Source organism: Daphnia pulicaria, chromosome 6 (genome assembly GCF_021234035.1).
Source record: "Daphnia pulicaria isolate SC F1-1A chromosome 6, SC_F0-13Bv2, whole genome shotgun sequence".
Taxonomy (NCBI): domain Eukaryota; kingdom Metazoa; phylum Arthropoda; class Branchiopoda; order Diplostraca; family Daphniidae; genus Daphnia; species Daphnia pulicaria.
Genome location: NC_060918.1, coordinates 10,137,123 through 10,149,197, shown reverse-complemented (window position 1 = coordinate 10,149,197; position 12,075 = coordinate 10,137,123). Strand labels below are relative to the sequence as shown.

General features: G+C 45.4%; 2 protein-coding genes across 4 annotated transcripts; one reads left to right on the top strand and one right to left on the bottom strand.

Annotated features, from left to right (window-relative positions):
* Positions 1 to 4,290: 4,290 nt before the first annotated feature.
* Positions 4,291 to 6,424, bottom strand: LOC124343317 (ubiquinone biosynthesis protein COQ4 homolog, mitochondrial-like). The gene is made up of 7 exons (XM_046796624.1): positions 6,158 to 6,424; positions 5,948 to 6,082; positions 5,785 to 5,881; positions 5,622 to 5,724; positions 5,415 to 5,544; positions 5,234 to 5,327; positions 4,291 to 4,823 (listed from the first exon to the last, which is right to left on the bottom strand). The coding sequence occupies exons 1-7, from the start codon at positions 6,249 to 6,251 to the stop codon at positions 4,667 to 4,669; spliced, it is 810 nt and encodes a 269-aa protein (XP_046652580.1). The 5' UTR covers positions 6,252 to 6,424; the 3' UTR covers positions 4,291 to 4,666.
* Positions 6,425 to 6,570: 146 nt separating this feature from the next.
* Positions 6,571 to 11,096, top strand: LOC124343195 (G-protein-signaling modulator 2-like). 3 transcript variants are annotated; one of them, XM_046796426.1, is made up of 13 exons: positions 6,571 to 7,088; positions 7,217 to 7,372; positions 7,455 to 7,590; positions 7,663 to 7,805; positions 7,898 to 8,021; positions 8,213 to 8,328; positions 8,463 to 8,629; positions 8,763 to 8,860; positions 8,951 to 9,154; positions 9,399 to 9,521; positions 9,705 to 9,858; positions 9,993 to 10,204; positions 10,306 to 11,096. In XM_046796426.1, exons 1-13 carry the CDS (start codon positions 7,012 to 7,014, stop codon positions 10,495 to 10,497), a joined length of 1,902 nt encoding a protein of 633 aa, XP_046652382.1. In that variant the 5' UTR covers positions 6,571 to 7,011; the 3' UTR covers positions 10,498 to 11,096. The 3 variants fall into 3 exon arrangements, with proteins under 3 accessions (XP_046652382.1, XP_046652384.1, XP_046652383.1); XM_046796428.1 differs by lacking the exon at positions 9,399 to 9,521 and having other exon boundaries at positions 8,951 to 9,112; XM_046796427.1 differs by lacking the exon at positions 9,399 to 9,521 and having other exon boundaries at positions 6,572 to 7,088.
* The last annotated feature ends 979 nt before the right edge of the window (positions 11,097 to 12,075 follow it).

Here is a 12,075-nt window from a genome sequence, read left to right as displayed (position 1 = left end):
ACGGGATTGGGCGTGCAGCCTGGCATACAAATAGCAAACAAAATGACGACGGATATCATATCTATATATATGTGTAGTACAAAGATTTTTTCCCATATCGTTATACGAATGTACTAGCTACTTCCACATCTTTTTCTTGATACTACATCTGCGTAGAAAAGGAGTAAATATTATGTGCCAGCTATACAGCAGAAACGTATTGTGTCCCGTACAACCAGGGTAAAAAAGAAAGTGGAAACATCATCGGAGATTACATATCGTCCTGTATATTTTATTTGGAGGGTTTGACTCGCGTTTGACTCCACCCCGAATCCATCCGTGAGTATATGGAGGAGATGTGACGTGGCCCAGACATGTATCTGTATCTTAGTTTAGCTTGGCCGTGTACACATCAACGGGAGAGGCCATTCTCGCAAACATCACAGTTGCCATCAGCACACCCTGGGCAAATATTGGATGATCACCCATCAACCGGGGGCGGCATCTCCTGCAGAGTGTGTTCCGATTATTCTTCACGGGCAAAGCGGCCAGCACACAGAAGCTAAGAAAAGAAAAAGAAATGAAAAGTAAAGACCGTCAACGTCAAAAGCTGTTTGAAGCTGGTGGACTCGGTGACTCCCTGGCATCAGGTTTTGTCACGCCATCATCAATTTCTTCTTCTTCTCTTTGCCTAGATGTTCAGTCGGGAGCGGCTGCTGGGCTGGGCTGGGCTGGGCTGGGCTGAGCTGAGCGCTGTGTGCAAGTGACACTCGGGTTGAAATATATAAGAGACGGCCGAATGCTCATCGGTGACCGAGCGGGCGGACAAACCCTGTTTGTCACACTCCTTTTACCCACTCGATAGATATATGCTAATAAACCACTGCTGCTGCTGCTGTTTAGCCGTCGAGCCCTTGAAAGTTTGATGCCTCTATACGTCTGTGAGCTCCGCGGGCACTAGACTAATTGTCATAATCCGCTTTTGAACTTGCCGAGATCCAATTTCGTCTGGCCCGGTAAATCATTTCCGTCGACCAGCTTGAACTGTGTGATCATCTCCTTCTGACTCGGTCATTTACTGGAAATTTAATAATAGTCTCTACACCATTCGGGGAAATATGACGGGATTGAATAAAGAAGATCCTTGGAAGGAATTCATTTACCAAGAGGATTCTGAACGTCAAATCTACAAAATGTCGTACGAAAGTGCTGCTTCTCGGTCGCCTTATTACTAATATCATCTCTCGGTGGCGTATTCTTTTATTATCGTGAAGGGTATAGCATAGCCCAGCTCTGTTGGTGAGTAGTATTGTCATGGCCGTTTCTTGTGTCAAAGTGATTGCTGCGGGCCAAGTCAGGGGGTCCGACCCATTCGGAGAGAAAAGGCTTGGCCCTATATAATGCACACTTTTGATGAAATGAAGGTTCTCGCGGCCGGCTGCCTAATCTCCTGTTGCATGATGAGAAACAAAGCTGAGCTGTCCAGCAGCCATATACAACACCGGGAGTCGGTAGACTAGAAGAAGAAACGAACAATGCCAAGTTGTGTCGTCGTCGTCGACCAACTTGTGCTGACAAAAGACAAGAAATCGCCACACGCCACACGCGCATCAGCGCCATTCACAAAGAATGTGCTCCATAGCTCTCTCTCTCCACTCACGACGCCAGTCTGATATAATCCCGCACAGCAGAAGAAAGCGCGGAGTGCTGGATGGGCCTGCCAACGGTCGGCTCTCAACCGGAAATTGTGAGTCGATTAGAGACGAGCGTCGTTCAGCAGTTCGTGTGTCACCGTCCGACATTGAACTCGGGCTGATAAGAATAAAAAGAAAATGAAATTTACGCCAGTTCATTCCGACTTATTTGTCTTCTGATTTTTTTTTTCTTTTGATTCAATTTTTTAACCGACGACGACGACGACCGCAAAATCCAAATGGGGAAAAAAGAAGAAGCCATGAAGAATAGAAAAGAAGAGAGAGATAAAGAGAGACGACACTTTTTTGTTTTGTGCCGAAACGGCACTTGATGAAGTTAAGCGGGACTATAGAGAAGAAGGGCTTCGTGTGTTCAAGCTGAGTCATTTATTTCGAGTTGGGAGCGTGAGTCGAATTGAAACGCCATCACGGCGAAATCAGTTTGCCCCCCGCGCGCGCGCTGAGAAAGTCGCAATAATAACGTGAGTGGCGCACATTTGCGAGTCGTGACTTGTTCTCGGTATAACGTGTACGTCGTTGACTTTTTCAAAGGGGTCAGTCTCTCAACGACGACTCTGATGATGTCAAAAACTGCCAGGCACATTACTTCTTCGGGAAACCCGGCTGCTATAGCAGCTAGCAGCTAGTAGCCGGGGTTGTTTATACTATGCTGCATCAGCTCGTTCTTCTCATGCAATCCTGTTAGTCATCTCTTTTCCCCTGGAGGACGCTGTTGCTCTCCTTTCTAGCTGCAGAGAAAAGAGAAACTGTATGATATGCAGCTGCAATGGTTCAGCACTACGATATCCTCTTGTCAAATAATAAATAAGAAGACCAGCGCTACTGCTGAGCTGCATATCGGCATCATATCATAGACAACACGGGACGGACGGACGGACGGAAGCAGCCGCAGCCGCGCGGGATCGATGACAGTTAATGAAGTCATGTTATCTCGTGCGCCTTGAGATTCCAGCGCAACGCTCCAGCGGTCGGCATCCGGCCAAAAAGATGCGGTGGAGGGGTGGGGGAGTGGGCCATTGTCGATGACGAGCGAGCCCAGCATTTTCTCTTACGAAACTGCTGTCCTTCGAGTGTGGAGAAATTCAGTGTGCGCTGGGTCAAGGGGAATCATTATCCTTTATACATTCTCTGAACTGCGACTCGACCATACAAAGGATGTACTATGCTTTTGTCATTGTGAGGCTGCTGGATGGATATTTCTACATGTTGTAGAAGCTTCACTTGTTTCACCCGCACAGTCTCGGAGGACACACCCAGTCGATACGGACGATGGCATATTTATGCCGACATTGTCAGTAGTCTCTCCATGAGAAGATGACAAGAGCCCAATGCCAAGACATTATAACGGCACCCACTCAAATGTAGTCGACGAGGGACAAAGGAGATTTACTTCGTTAATTAATATTCCATTCCCAGCAGTCGAGATAAGGCAACAATTCAGATTGACTTTGAATGAGAGCATCAAGGCAGTGTATAGCGCGCTAGGCTTAACTGGAAATCTCGGCTGAAAATGAAGAAGGGACAGACACTGCTTTGAATGATGACAATAAAGATCAGAGCCACCCCCCAACCCAGAAAAAAAGTTGGATAGGGATTCATCTTATCCGCCATAACATTTTTCATCGGCCCGTTCGACCCCATTTTTTCGGGTTCAATTAGAGAGGAGGCCCGTTGTGCTGCAGCTCTCATCACTTGACTGCACATGGCCGGCAATTCGATAACGAAGCGGAACGGCCCGAAACTGGGCACACACTGAGTGATATTCAATACGAATCTTGCTGGTACGGTACAGTCAAGTGAATTTGTATAGCCGGGCAAGTTGGGCGACCAGCAGCACGAACAATCATTGCCTCTTCTGAACACACACACACAAAGCGCGAGATATATGTACGTCGTCGGGCCGGCTCTGGCCCGAATTCGTTCAAGAGGAACGACAATTCATCCAAGGTAAACGAATTGACTGTGTTATAGAGTTAAACCCAGAATGTACGTCCGGTTGCAGTTGGTTTGGCCGGCGAAAAGAAGCAAGTAAACATCCGTGCTCTCCCGAAAAAAATTTGTCCGTCTTGAGTTTCTTGACCAAGTAGTGCCACTCGTGGGGTCTTGAGTGACCGTTGCGTTGGCGGGGCCATCAAGACTTTCATCTGATTCGACGCGAATTGACTTTAAGTCAACGAGAGAAAAGGGGCGGGTCACCGAGCGGAATAATTCGAGCGGGACACGAAAGGAAAAATAAAGAAATCGGTAGGAAGAAAAAGAGGTTGAACTCACAAGACTGTCGTCACCAACTTGATAGATATTATTGATTTTCTGTTTGGGGCTCGTCGCTAGTAGAGTAGTCGATCACATTTGTCCTTGGTACAGCATGCAGGGACGAAAGAGTGGGCGGCGTGAATGACGCCGCTCTCTCTCTACGCTGTTGCGCTCCCGTTCCCAACTTATTCCAACGGCAATTCGTTCCATGATGATGACTTGCAGGGCCGGCCGGCCGTCCGTCGATCCCTTTGGTATTTCAATTAAGCGCGAGTTGCCGGGTGCGGATACATCGGGTAGATGCATTGCAATAAATAAATAAATAAAAAACAAATCTATTTAATAATAACACACGCGTCAGACATCAATTCTTTCAACGCGCGAGGATGTATTCAATCAGCCGTCCATTGTGTCGGCCAATTCTATTCTCTTCTCTATGAAAATGATGGGCGCCCATCAGGCCAGGTCCCCCGGCTGGCGGGAGGGAGAAGAGACACTCAGATGGGACGAAGAAGTACCAATCAAGAGAGTAGGGAAATATATAAAAACGACAAGAGGGAAGGAAATAAAGAAAGAAAAAGAAAACAACAATTATTAGAGACTGAAAGGGTCCAAATTTGTTGGCGAGAGTGGTGGTGGTGGCGCATCTTTGCGGGGGGTTCAGTGTTGTGTCTCCGCATCCGGCAGACGTCGGTCTCAATGGGAAGGCGGCAGACCTATCAAACCCCAGGTGGAGTTTCGATTTTCAATTCGTCACGCAATTCTGCGATATCTTGTTCCCAGCGTCGCTCGTAGAAGACGTTCATTAAGAAGCTGCTCCTCGAGCCCACGCCTATGGCCCACGGTAAGTACTTGCTCAGATAAGTCGACCGGTTCCTTGCACGAACATAATAATTGACAAAAGACGGGCAAAGAAAACAAAAAAGAAGAAGCTCATTAGTCTTGGGGAGGAGACAAAAGCGGCTCAGCGTGCCACACTCGACCGAACGAGAGACAACAACCGCACATGGGGGAGAGAAGCAGAGAAAAGAAATTGAGAGGAGACCCAACGAAAAAAGGAAAACGAAGAGAGAAAAAGAGGATGCTCTTATTACATCAGTTGACTCAATTCAAATTTATAAAAGGGCTTCCTATTATTGTCACACAGCTGGATTTAATTAACTGGCTGGAAACGATCTGTCCACTTGTTAGTCTCTTTTGTTTGTTCCACCGTTTGCTGCCAATGTTGTCCTTTTTTCGTTGTTCTAGTGTGAAGGAAAAACGGAGGCAATGAATTGTCTATTTACTTCGGTTTCAAGCGGATAGGTCCAAACACAGCACCACCGATACACATGGGCAATTCTGTCTGAAGGGCTTCAACCCACTTGACTGCAACTTCGCCTATAAAAAAAAGGAAATTTGCTTTTCAGGAGCATTTCCAAGGCAGCACAATCTAAACTTGCCGGCCAATCGTGAATGCGACTATACCTAGCATGTTGGTGGGACATCCCAGCAAAGTGTGCACCAGGTCGTGGGTTTCGCGGTAGCGCTGCATCACGTAAGCCAAGTCGGCGTCGTCAACAAAGCGGACAGGCAATCTCGTATCCGGGCTGACGTTCTGTTGAATCAGCCCCATTTATCTAGTCAGATTTATGCTCACGAATTGCGAGAGGGCTTTGTAACTTTGTAACTTACATTGACTTCGAGAAACTTGGTGTATTCTCTTCCTAAAGTTCCGTCTGGGTAAGATTTGAGCTTCTCAATGTCTATTGTGCTCGAGTTTATTTTAGGCCTCTCCCTGGTTAGCAATGATAATGAGAAATTATAATCTTGATAACTAACTGGAAAGATTGATTACATGAGAATTTGTCGGCCTTCTTCACTCTCCAGCATCTTTCTGTGCATCTTTTTGAGAGCAGAGTGGCCAGAACTTTCTCCATTGACAGCGACCATGTCTAATTTCGGATCAACAATAGGAAACTTATTTTCAGGCCTTTTGAGGTTTTTTGAGCTCTCATCACCTCCTCTTGCAGGATCTGTCAGCGCCACAATGCTAGAACCCACAGAAAGGACAGCTCTTTGAAGCAAATTTATGGGAATGTGCCCATCATACAAAGGTTCGCTTTTCTTTGTTGTTTCCGACTTCATCCATCTCACTTAGAAAATTCAATGTAGGGCAAACATCCAGTTAAATTATGTGCATAAGAGAGTGAAGGCAAATTTTAACTTACAAATGTAAGGAATTTGGGTTGTCGTTGTGTACTGTCGCTCGATGAAAGCAACAGCAACTCGATTATGACGAGTAATCAAACTCTTCATCAACATTTTGTTCCTTAATAACCAGCAGCTGTGAATGTTCAATTTCTTCCTTCACCGTAAGTAGGTTCTCACGTAATCATCCATGAATAACAACAACACGGAAATAATTAAAAAAAAAAAGAAAACAAGTAAAACCACTTTTAACGAAACAACTTGAAAAAACTTGTTTTTTCGTCTGCTAAATTAGCTTCAAAAATCGTTTTCGTTCGTGATCCATCTAGTGGCAGAAGTTTTCCCGCCAGGGGCATTTAGCCTTGGTTTTTTGGCGCCACATGCTAACTATCCACTCCAACGGTCGTTTGGTCGAATTGAAATAAAAGTTGCGCGGAATACAGACAAGGGCGGTTTGTTTCTGCGATTGTCTCATTTTATTCGAGACGTACTGTCTTAGTTTTCAAAAGTTTGGCCAACGTTTTTCGAAAGCCTGATATAATGCTATACTGATTTGAATTCTAGCCTACTGTCACACGCATTTGATTCATATGTTTTTATTTTTACTTCGTGGAAAAAGAGCAAGCAACGCAACCAGTGAGTCTAGCCGCGCGCAACTCGACAATCAATACTCTGTCGGGAGTCTCTTGAATTTGAACTGGACGTTCCTTAGTTCAGTCGTTCAGTTGGTCTCCTGAAGTCGAGGCTTTCCCAGACACTCGTCTTCTTATTCGTTAGGTTTACCGACTTCTCAACACAGTGGGACAAGTTATACACTAGTGTTTCTTAGTCAACATTTAGCCTCGCTGAGTCAAAACACAATCATCCTGACAAAATGACAGACATGGATAACAGCACATGCCTTGAATTGGCGTTAGAAGGAGAACGTCTTTGCAAAGCTGGTGATTGCAGGTAGAAACTTTCCATGTGCCAAGTTGTTTTGCCCTAGAGGAAATCAGCTTGTTGGTTGGAAAACTTATTGTGATTCACACATAGTATCAAACACACTTGGCAGTAACTTTGTGTTTGCTTCCTCGCAGAGCTGGTGTCGCCTTTTTTGAAGCAGCAATTCAAGCTGGAACCGATGACTTGAGGACCCTCAGCGCCATTTACTCACAACTTGGAAATGCATATTTTTACCTGGGTGATTACACCAAAGCCATGCAGTATCACAAACATGATCTTACTCTAGCCAGGTAATTGTTCACATACTATATTTGTTTGGTTCTAATTGTGGAAAAATTAAAATTTTATTTTCTTACCTGCCATATATTACAGAACCATGGGTGACAGACTAGGTGAAGCCAAAGCCAGTGGAAATCTTGGAAACACATTGAAAGTAATGGGCAGATTCGATGAAGCTGTTCTCTGTTGCAAAAGACACCTCGACATTTCCAGGGAGCTTACCGATAAAGTACAGTTTTTTTTAGCACCTAATATCGTTTTCGTCGCCTCTAATGTAAACATGGCTCCCACGCATTTCCAGGTTGGAGAAGGAAGGGCGTTGTATAACTTGGGGAACGTTTTTCATGCGAAAGGTAAACATCTCGGCCGGCTGGGTCAACAAGATCCAGGCGAGTTTCCCGAAGACGTGCGGAACTGCCTGCTAACAGCCGTAAATTATTACGAGTGAGTTTAAATTTTTTCCAAGAGGAAGTTTAGATTGGATTTTACTTACCCGTTCTGATTAACATTATCTCTTTTGGTTTTTGTCTTAATAGAGAAAATCTTGAACTCATGAGAGAAATAACCGATCGTGCTGCCCAAGGTCGGGCATGCGGGAACTTGGGCAATACCCATTATCTCTTGGGTAGCTTTACGCAAGCCATAAAATATCATCAAGAGGTGAGCGTTTTTGGCTATAAAAAAATTTATATCTTAAGATATCGTGTGTATGGGTTGTAAAAGAAACGAAGGTTTAATAGAGAAGGCTTAGGGAGATTAAAATCGATACAATCGGGACAAATTATTCGTGGTTTACGTGAGCGAAAAATCTTCTTTCATCGCCCACTTTATTTTTTCAATTGTGCTTCTAGCGACTGAATATTGCTCGAGAGTTTGGGGACAAAGCAGCCGAAAGGAGAGCCCACAGCAACCTGGGAAATGCGCACATCTTCCTCGGAGAGTTCGAAACGGCTGCAGAACATTACAAGTAAATACAGCGACTTCCTTTTTACTGATCGAAAGTTTCCGTAATTTGCGTATGAAAAGGATGGAATCGTCGAGCGTCTTTAAACTTTAAAGAAATCCCATTCAAATTCAATTTACCCCCTCTCTCTCCCTCAGGAAAACACTCCTACTTGCACAGGATCTTGGAGATCGAGCCGTCGAAGCGCAAGCCTGTTACAGCCTGGGAAATACGTATACTCTGCTTCGCGATTATCCCACAGCCATCGATTACCATCTGCGGCACTTGCGTATTGCTGAAGAGCTCATGGATAAAGTTGGAGAAGGTTAGTCGGTGCTGAGAACTCGGTGCTCATTTTCTTTCGTGTTGTTTTGTTTTTGTTTTTTATTTGAAAAATCTTTCTGCCCTGTGATCGCCATTAACATTGTTCCGGTTTGTTTCGTGACCGTCACCAATAGGACGTGCTTGCTGGAGCTTGGGGAATGCACACGCTGCCATGGGAAATCACGAGAAAGCCCTGCACTACGCACAACGGCACCTTGAAATATCCCGCGAGGTGAGCCAACACGAACCAATCAACTGACCTACTAATGGACTAATGGTTATGGCGTAAAATGACCGTTACCCTCTTTTCTCCCTCTCAAAGATTGGCGATCCGACCGGCGAGGCGACAGCACAGATGAACTTGGCCGACTTGAGACGCACGTTGGGCGTTGACGGCGACGGTGGTTGCGGCGGCATGGGCAACTCAACGAAAGGTCACGCTTCCGAGGCCGACGACGACGGACTCTACGGAGCAGATAGCAAGGCAAGGCGCAGGTTAAGCATGGAGCGCATGGATTTGCTCAAGGTTTGTTTGTGTTCGTCCGCTTTTGTCGCTTTGTTATTCTTGGCTTCTATTTTCTCGCATACCGCACCCTCGCGTTCAAACTTGGGAAGGTGGGAAATCTACCGGAGACTTTCCAAAACATCTATTTTTTTTTTTCTCTTGGCAAAATCTGCAGCATGGCGATTTTATTATTATTTTTATTACCGTCATGATTGTTTTCGTTGGTCCGTTTCAATTTCGGTTGCTTGCACTGTGATTAATCCAGCTGACGCCGGATGTGAAACAACTTCATAGCAAGGGACGCCGGGAACTGCATGAAATGGATCCTGTGTGGCCTAGACCGCTCGCTGGTCACCCGTTGGTTAGACGTGATATGCTGCCCCCGTTTGTAAGTTTCAACAATCCTCTCTTGATCCGGCTCTATCGGATAGCTCGTTCGTCTGTCTGCTTCTTTCGCTGCCAGTCTATCACAACTGTCACATCTCATCTCGCTTGTTGTTTTTGTCTCTCTATTTCTGTCCGTTACTACCCTGTTGCTAACCGGAATCCACTTCGTTTTGCAATACTATAGGCCAACGGAGACGACGCCATGGATGAAGAGGAATCCTTTTTTAATTTGGTCACTCAATTCCAATCGAAACGCATGGACGATCAGCGTTGCTCGTTGGCAATCGTAGACAACAAGGAGAACCAACAAGCAAGTACACTCCCGTCGAATATTCACGGTGAGATGTTTTTCCAGTGAAACTGGGGAGGGGGATACGCGCTCCTGGCGTCGCCCCGAGTTTTGTTTTGTTTGCCTGCTTCTACGAGGGAGGGTGTTTTTATTTTCTTCTTTTTTCGCATATTGTTTCGATAGAGAGTCCCTCGAGATTGAAGGAAGATTTAATGGACCTGATCGCCGGCATGCAGAGTCGCCGGATGGATGAGCAGAGAGCTTCACTACCGCGACTACCCGGCCTGAACAACGCCAATCCAGACATTTTACGTCGGCTGTCGGTGGAGCCAGCCGGCGAGGATGCAGCCGCATTGCCCGATGAGAATTTCTTCGAAATGTTGATGCGGTGTCAGGTTAGATATTTTTCCACCTTTTTTGGGCCGAATTTGTACTCGTTTCTTTTCACGAACAGCTCGTTAAATCAATTTTTAACTTTTTTTTTTTTAACGTGTAGGGCACGAGGCTGGAAGATCAGCGCAGCGCCTTGCCGGATTCATCGCCTCGGCGGCACAGGGGGCCCACCATGCCCGACGAAGATTTTTTTTCGTTGATAATGCGACTCCAATCGGGTCGACTCGAGGATCAAAGAGCCGAAGATCCTTCACCTCTCATCGCTGCCAACGGAGCTGCCGCCACTTCCTCCTAGACGGAACGGTATCCCTAACCTCTCGGAATGTTTTACCCCTCCTCGCCATCAGCTCTCATCCATGATCGAAATGTATGTTGACAGTCTCTATCAATACCCTCTCTCCATTTTTATTCCTTTAAAAAAATAGCCATTCCCTTTTTCTTTTACTTTTGACCGAGTTTTTCTTTTCCAAAACTCTTCCAACTTCACATCCATTTCATTCGCTCTCTGCCTCCTCCTGGAAGTAGAAATCGCGAAAACAAAATCTCACCATTCCTCCTCTGGGAGGTTGGGCGACAAAAAACAAACAAACAAGGGGGTGGGGGCTTGATTGTCCGTTCCCGCATGGTTGCACACGAGTTCAAAGGAGTCCCTTTTTTTCCTTGTCTTCTTTTTCTATTCCGTTGGCAGAGCATTGTTCCTACTCCCAACGTGAAAGGCAGTTAGAAGACAATAAATAGGCCGTTTCCTCGTTTTATTTATTTTTGTCCCCATCTATTTTTTTCTTTCTTGGATCTGCAGTGGAAAGTCATCATTGTTGTCGTGAAAACGAAATTTTTTGTCATGGAAGTTTTAGAGATGAGATTAAGTTGGCGACAGTGTGAGCAAGAAGGGGGGGGGGAAACAAAATTCGATTTCTCGTTATCTTTTCACTTTGGTGCTTGGTGGGCTCCTTTCCTTCGGGATATTTTCGTTTTATTATTGTAGCGAAATGAAAATGTTTCTTTTTTGTCGAGGGATGACGTGAAAGAGATGTAAATGCAGATGCCTATGGGGGTGGGGGGTAAACGAGTCGTGTTTTTGTTTCCTCCAGACAAAAAAAGCGAGGGCCAAAAGGGGATTGGAAAGAGAGCACTTTGTTCTATTTTTCACGCGAGTAAAATGAATCCTGTTTGATATTCAACATCTTCCATACGCGTGCGCAAACTGTTATTACTTTTTTTGTGTGTCTGTCTTGTTGCACGGCAGCGATTCTGTTCCCTCCCAAACTTCCAAGGCCCACCCCTCCTCCTCCTCCTCTATTGAAATGTTCAACTTGAATTCTTGTCGCCCATTTCTTTTTTTTTGTGTTGATACAACATTTAGACGTGCCGCCATGTGTAATCCAATCCAGCTGCGTCGTTCTCAGTCCAACTTCTCTTTCTTCCTCCTCGTCTGTATTTCTCTCGCCCCAATTTTCTCGATTCCAACTGTTGGGTCCAGGTGGGCATTTTACGAGAAGAACATAAAGATAAAAGTTACAAAAAAAATAATAATGATAATAATATTCCCTAAATGGACGTGTATGTCAGTGTGTGTATCGCGCCGATTTTAGGTCTTACCTGCATCTCCGCCTCGTTGCTTTTCCTATACACACCTCTCTTAGGCTACACATCTTGCCCGGAACAAACTCCTCCAGTCTTTTTAAGGTTGAACGGTCTTGTATGTGCAACAGTTTCTGTTTTCACGATAAAATGAAACTGCCGTGGCGACTGCACCAATCCCCAACGTTTTTTCCATCTCCTCCGTGTGCCCCCCCCCCTCCCACTTGTAAAACGTACATGTTTTCTTATTATTTTCCTTTTTTTTTTCGTTGCTGTCAACGATGATGTACAA

Excerpts from the sequence above, each read along its gene's own strand:
- LOC124343195 (XM_046796426.1), top strand. The coding sequence starts at position 7,012 with ATGACAGACATGGATAACAGCACATGCCTTGAATTGGCGTTAGAAGGA. Across the intron at positions 8,329-8,462 it reads ACGGCTGCAGAACATTACAA|GAAAACACTCCTACTTGCAC; the intron begins GTAAATACAGCG and ends TCTCTCCCTCAG. Across the intron at positions 9,522-9,704 it reads GTGATATGCTGCCCCCGTTT|GCCAACGGAGACGACGCCAT; the intron begins GTAAGTTTCAAC and ends GCAATACTATAG.
- LOC124343317 (XM_046796624.1), bottom strand. The coding sequence starts at position 6,251 with ATGTTGATGAAGAGTTTGATTACTCGTCATAATCGAGTTGCTGTTGCT. Across the intron at positions 6,083-6,157 it reads AACCCAAATTCCTTACATTT|TGAGATGGATGAAGTCGGAA; the intron begins GTAAGTTAAAAT and ends GAATTTTCTAAG. Across the intron at positions 5,328-5,414 it reads ATGTCCCACCAACATGCTAG|GCGAAGTTGCAGTCAAGTGG; the intron begins GTATAGTCGCAT and ends TTTTTTTTATAG.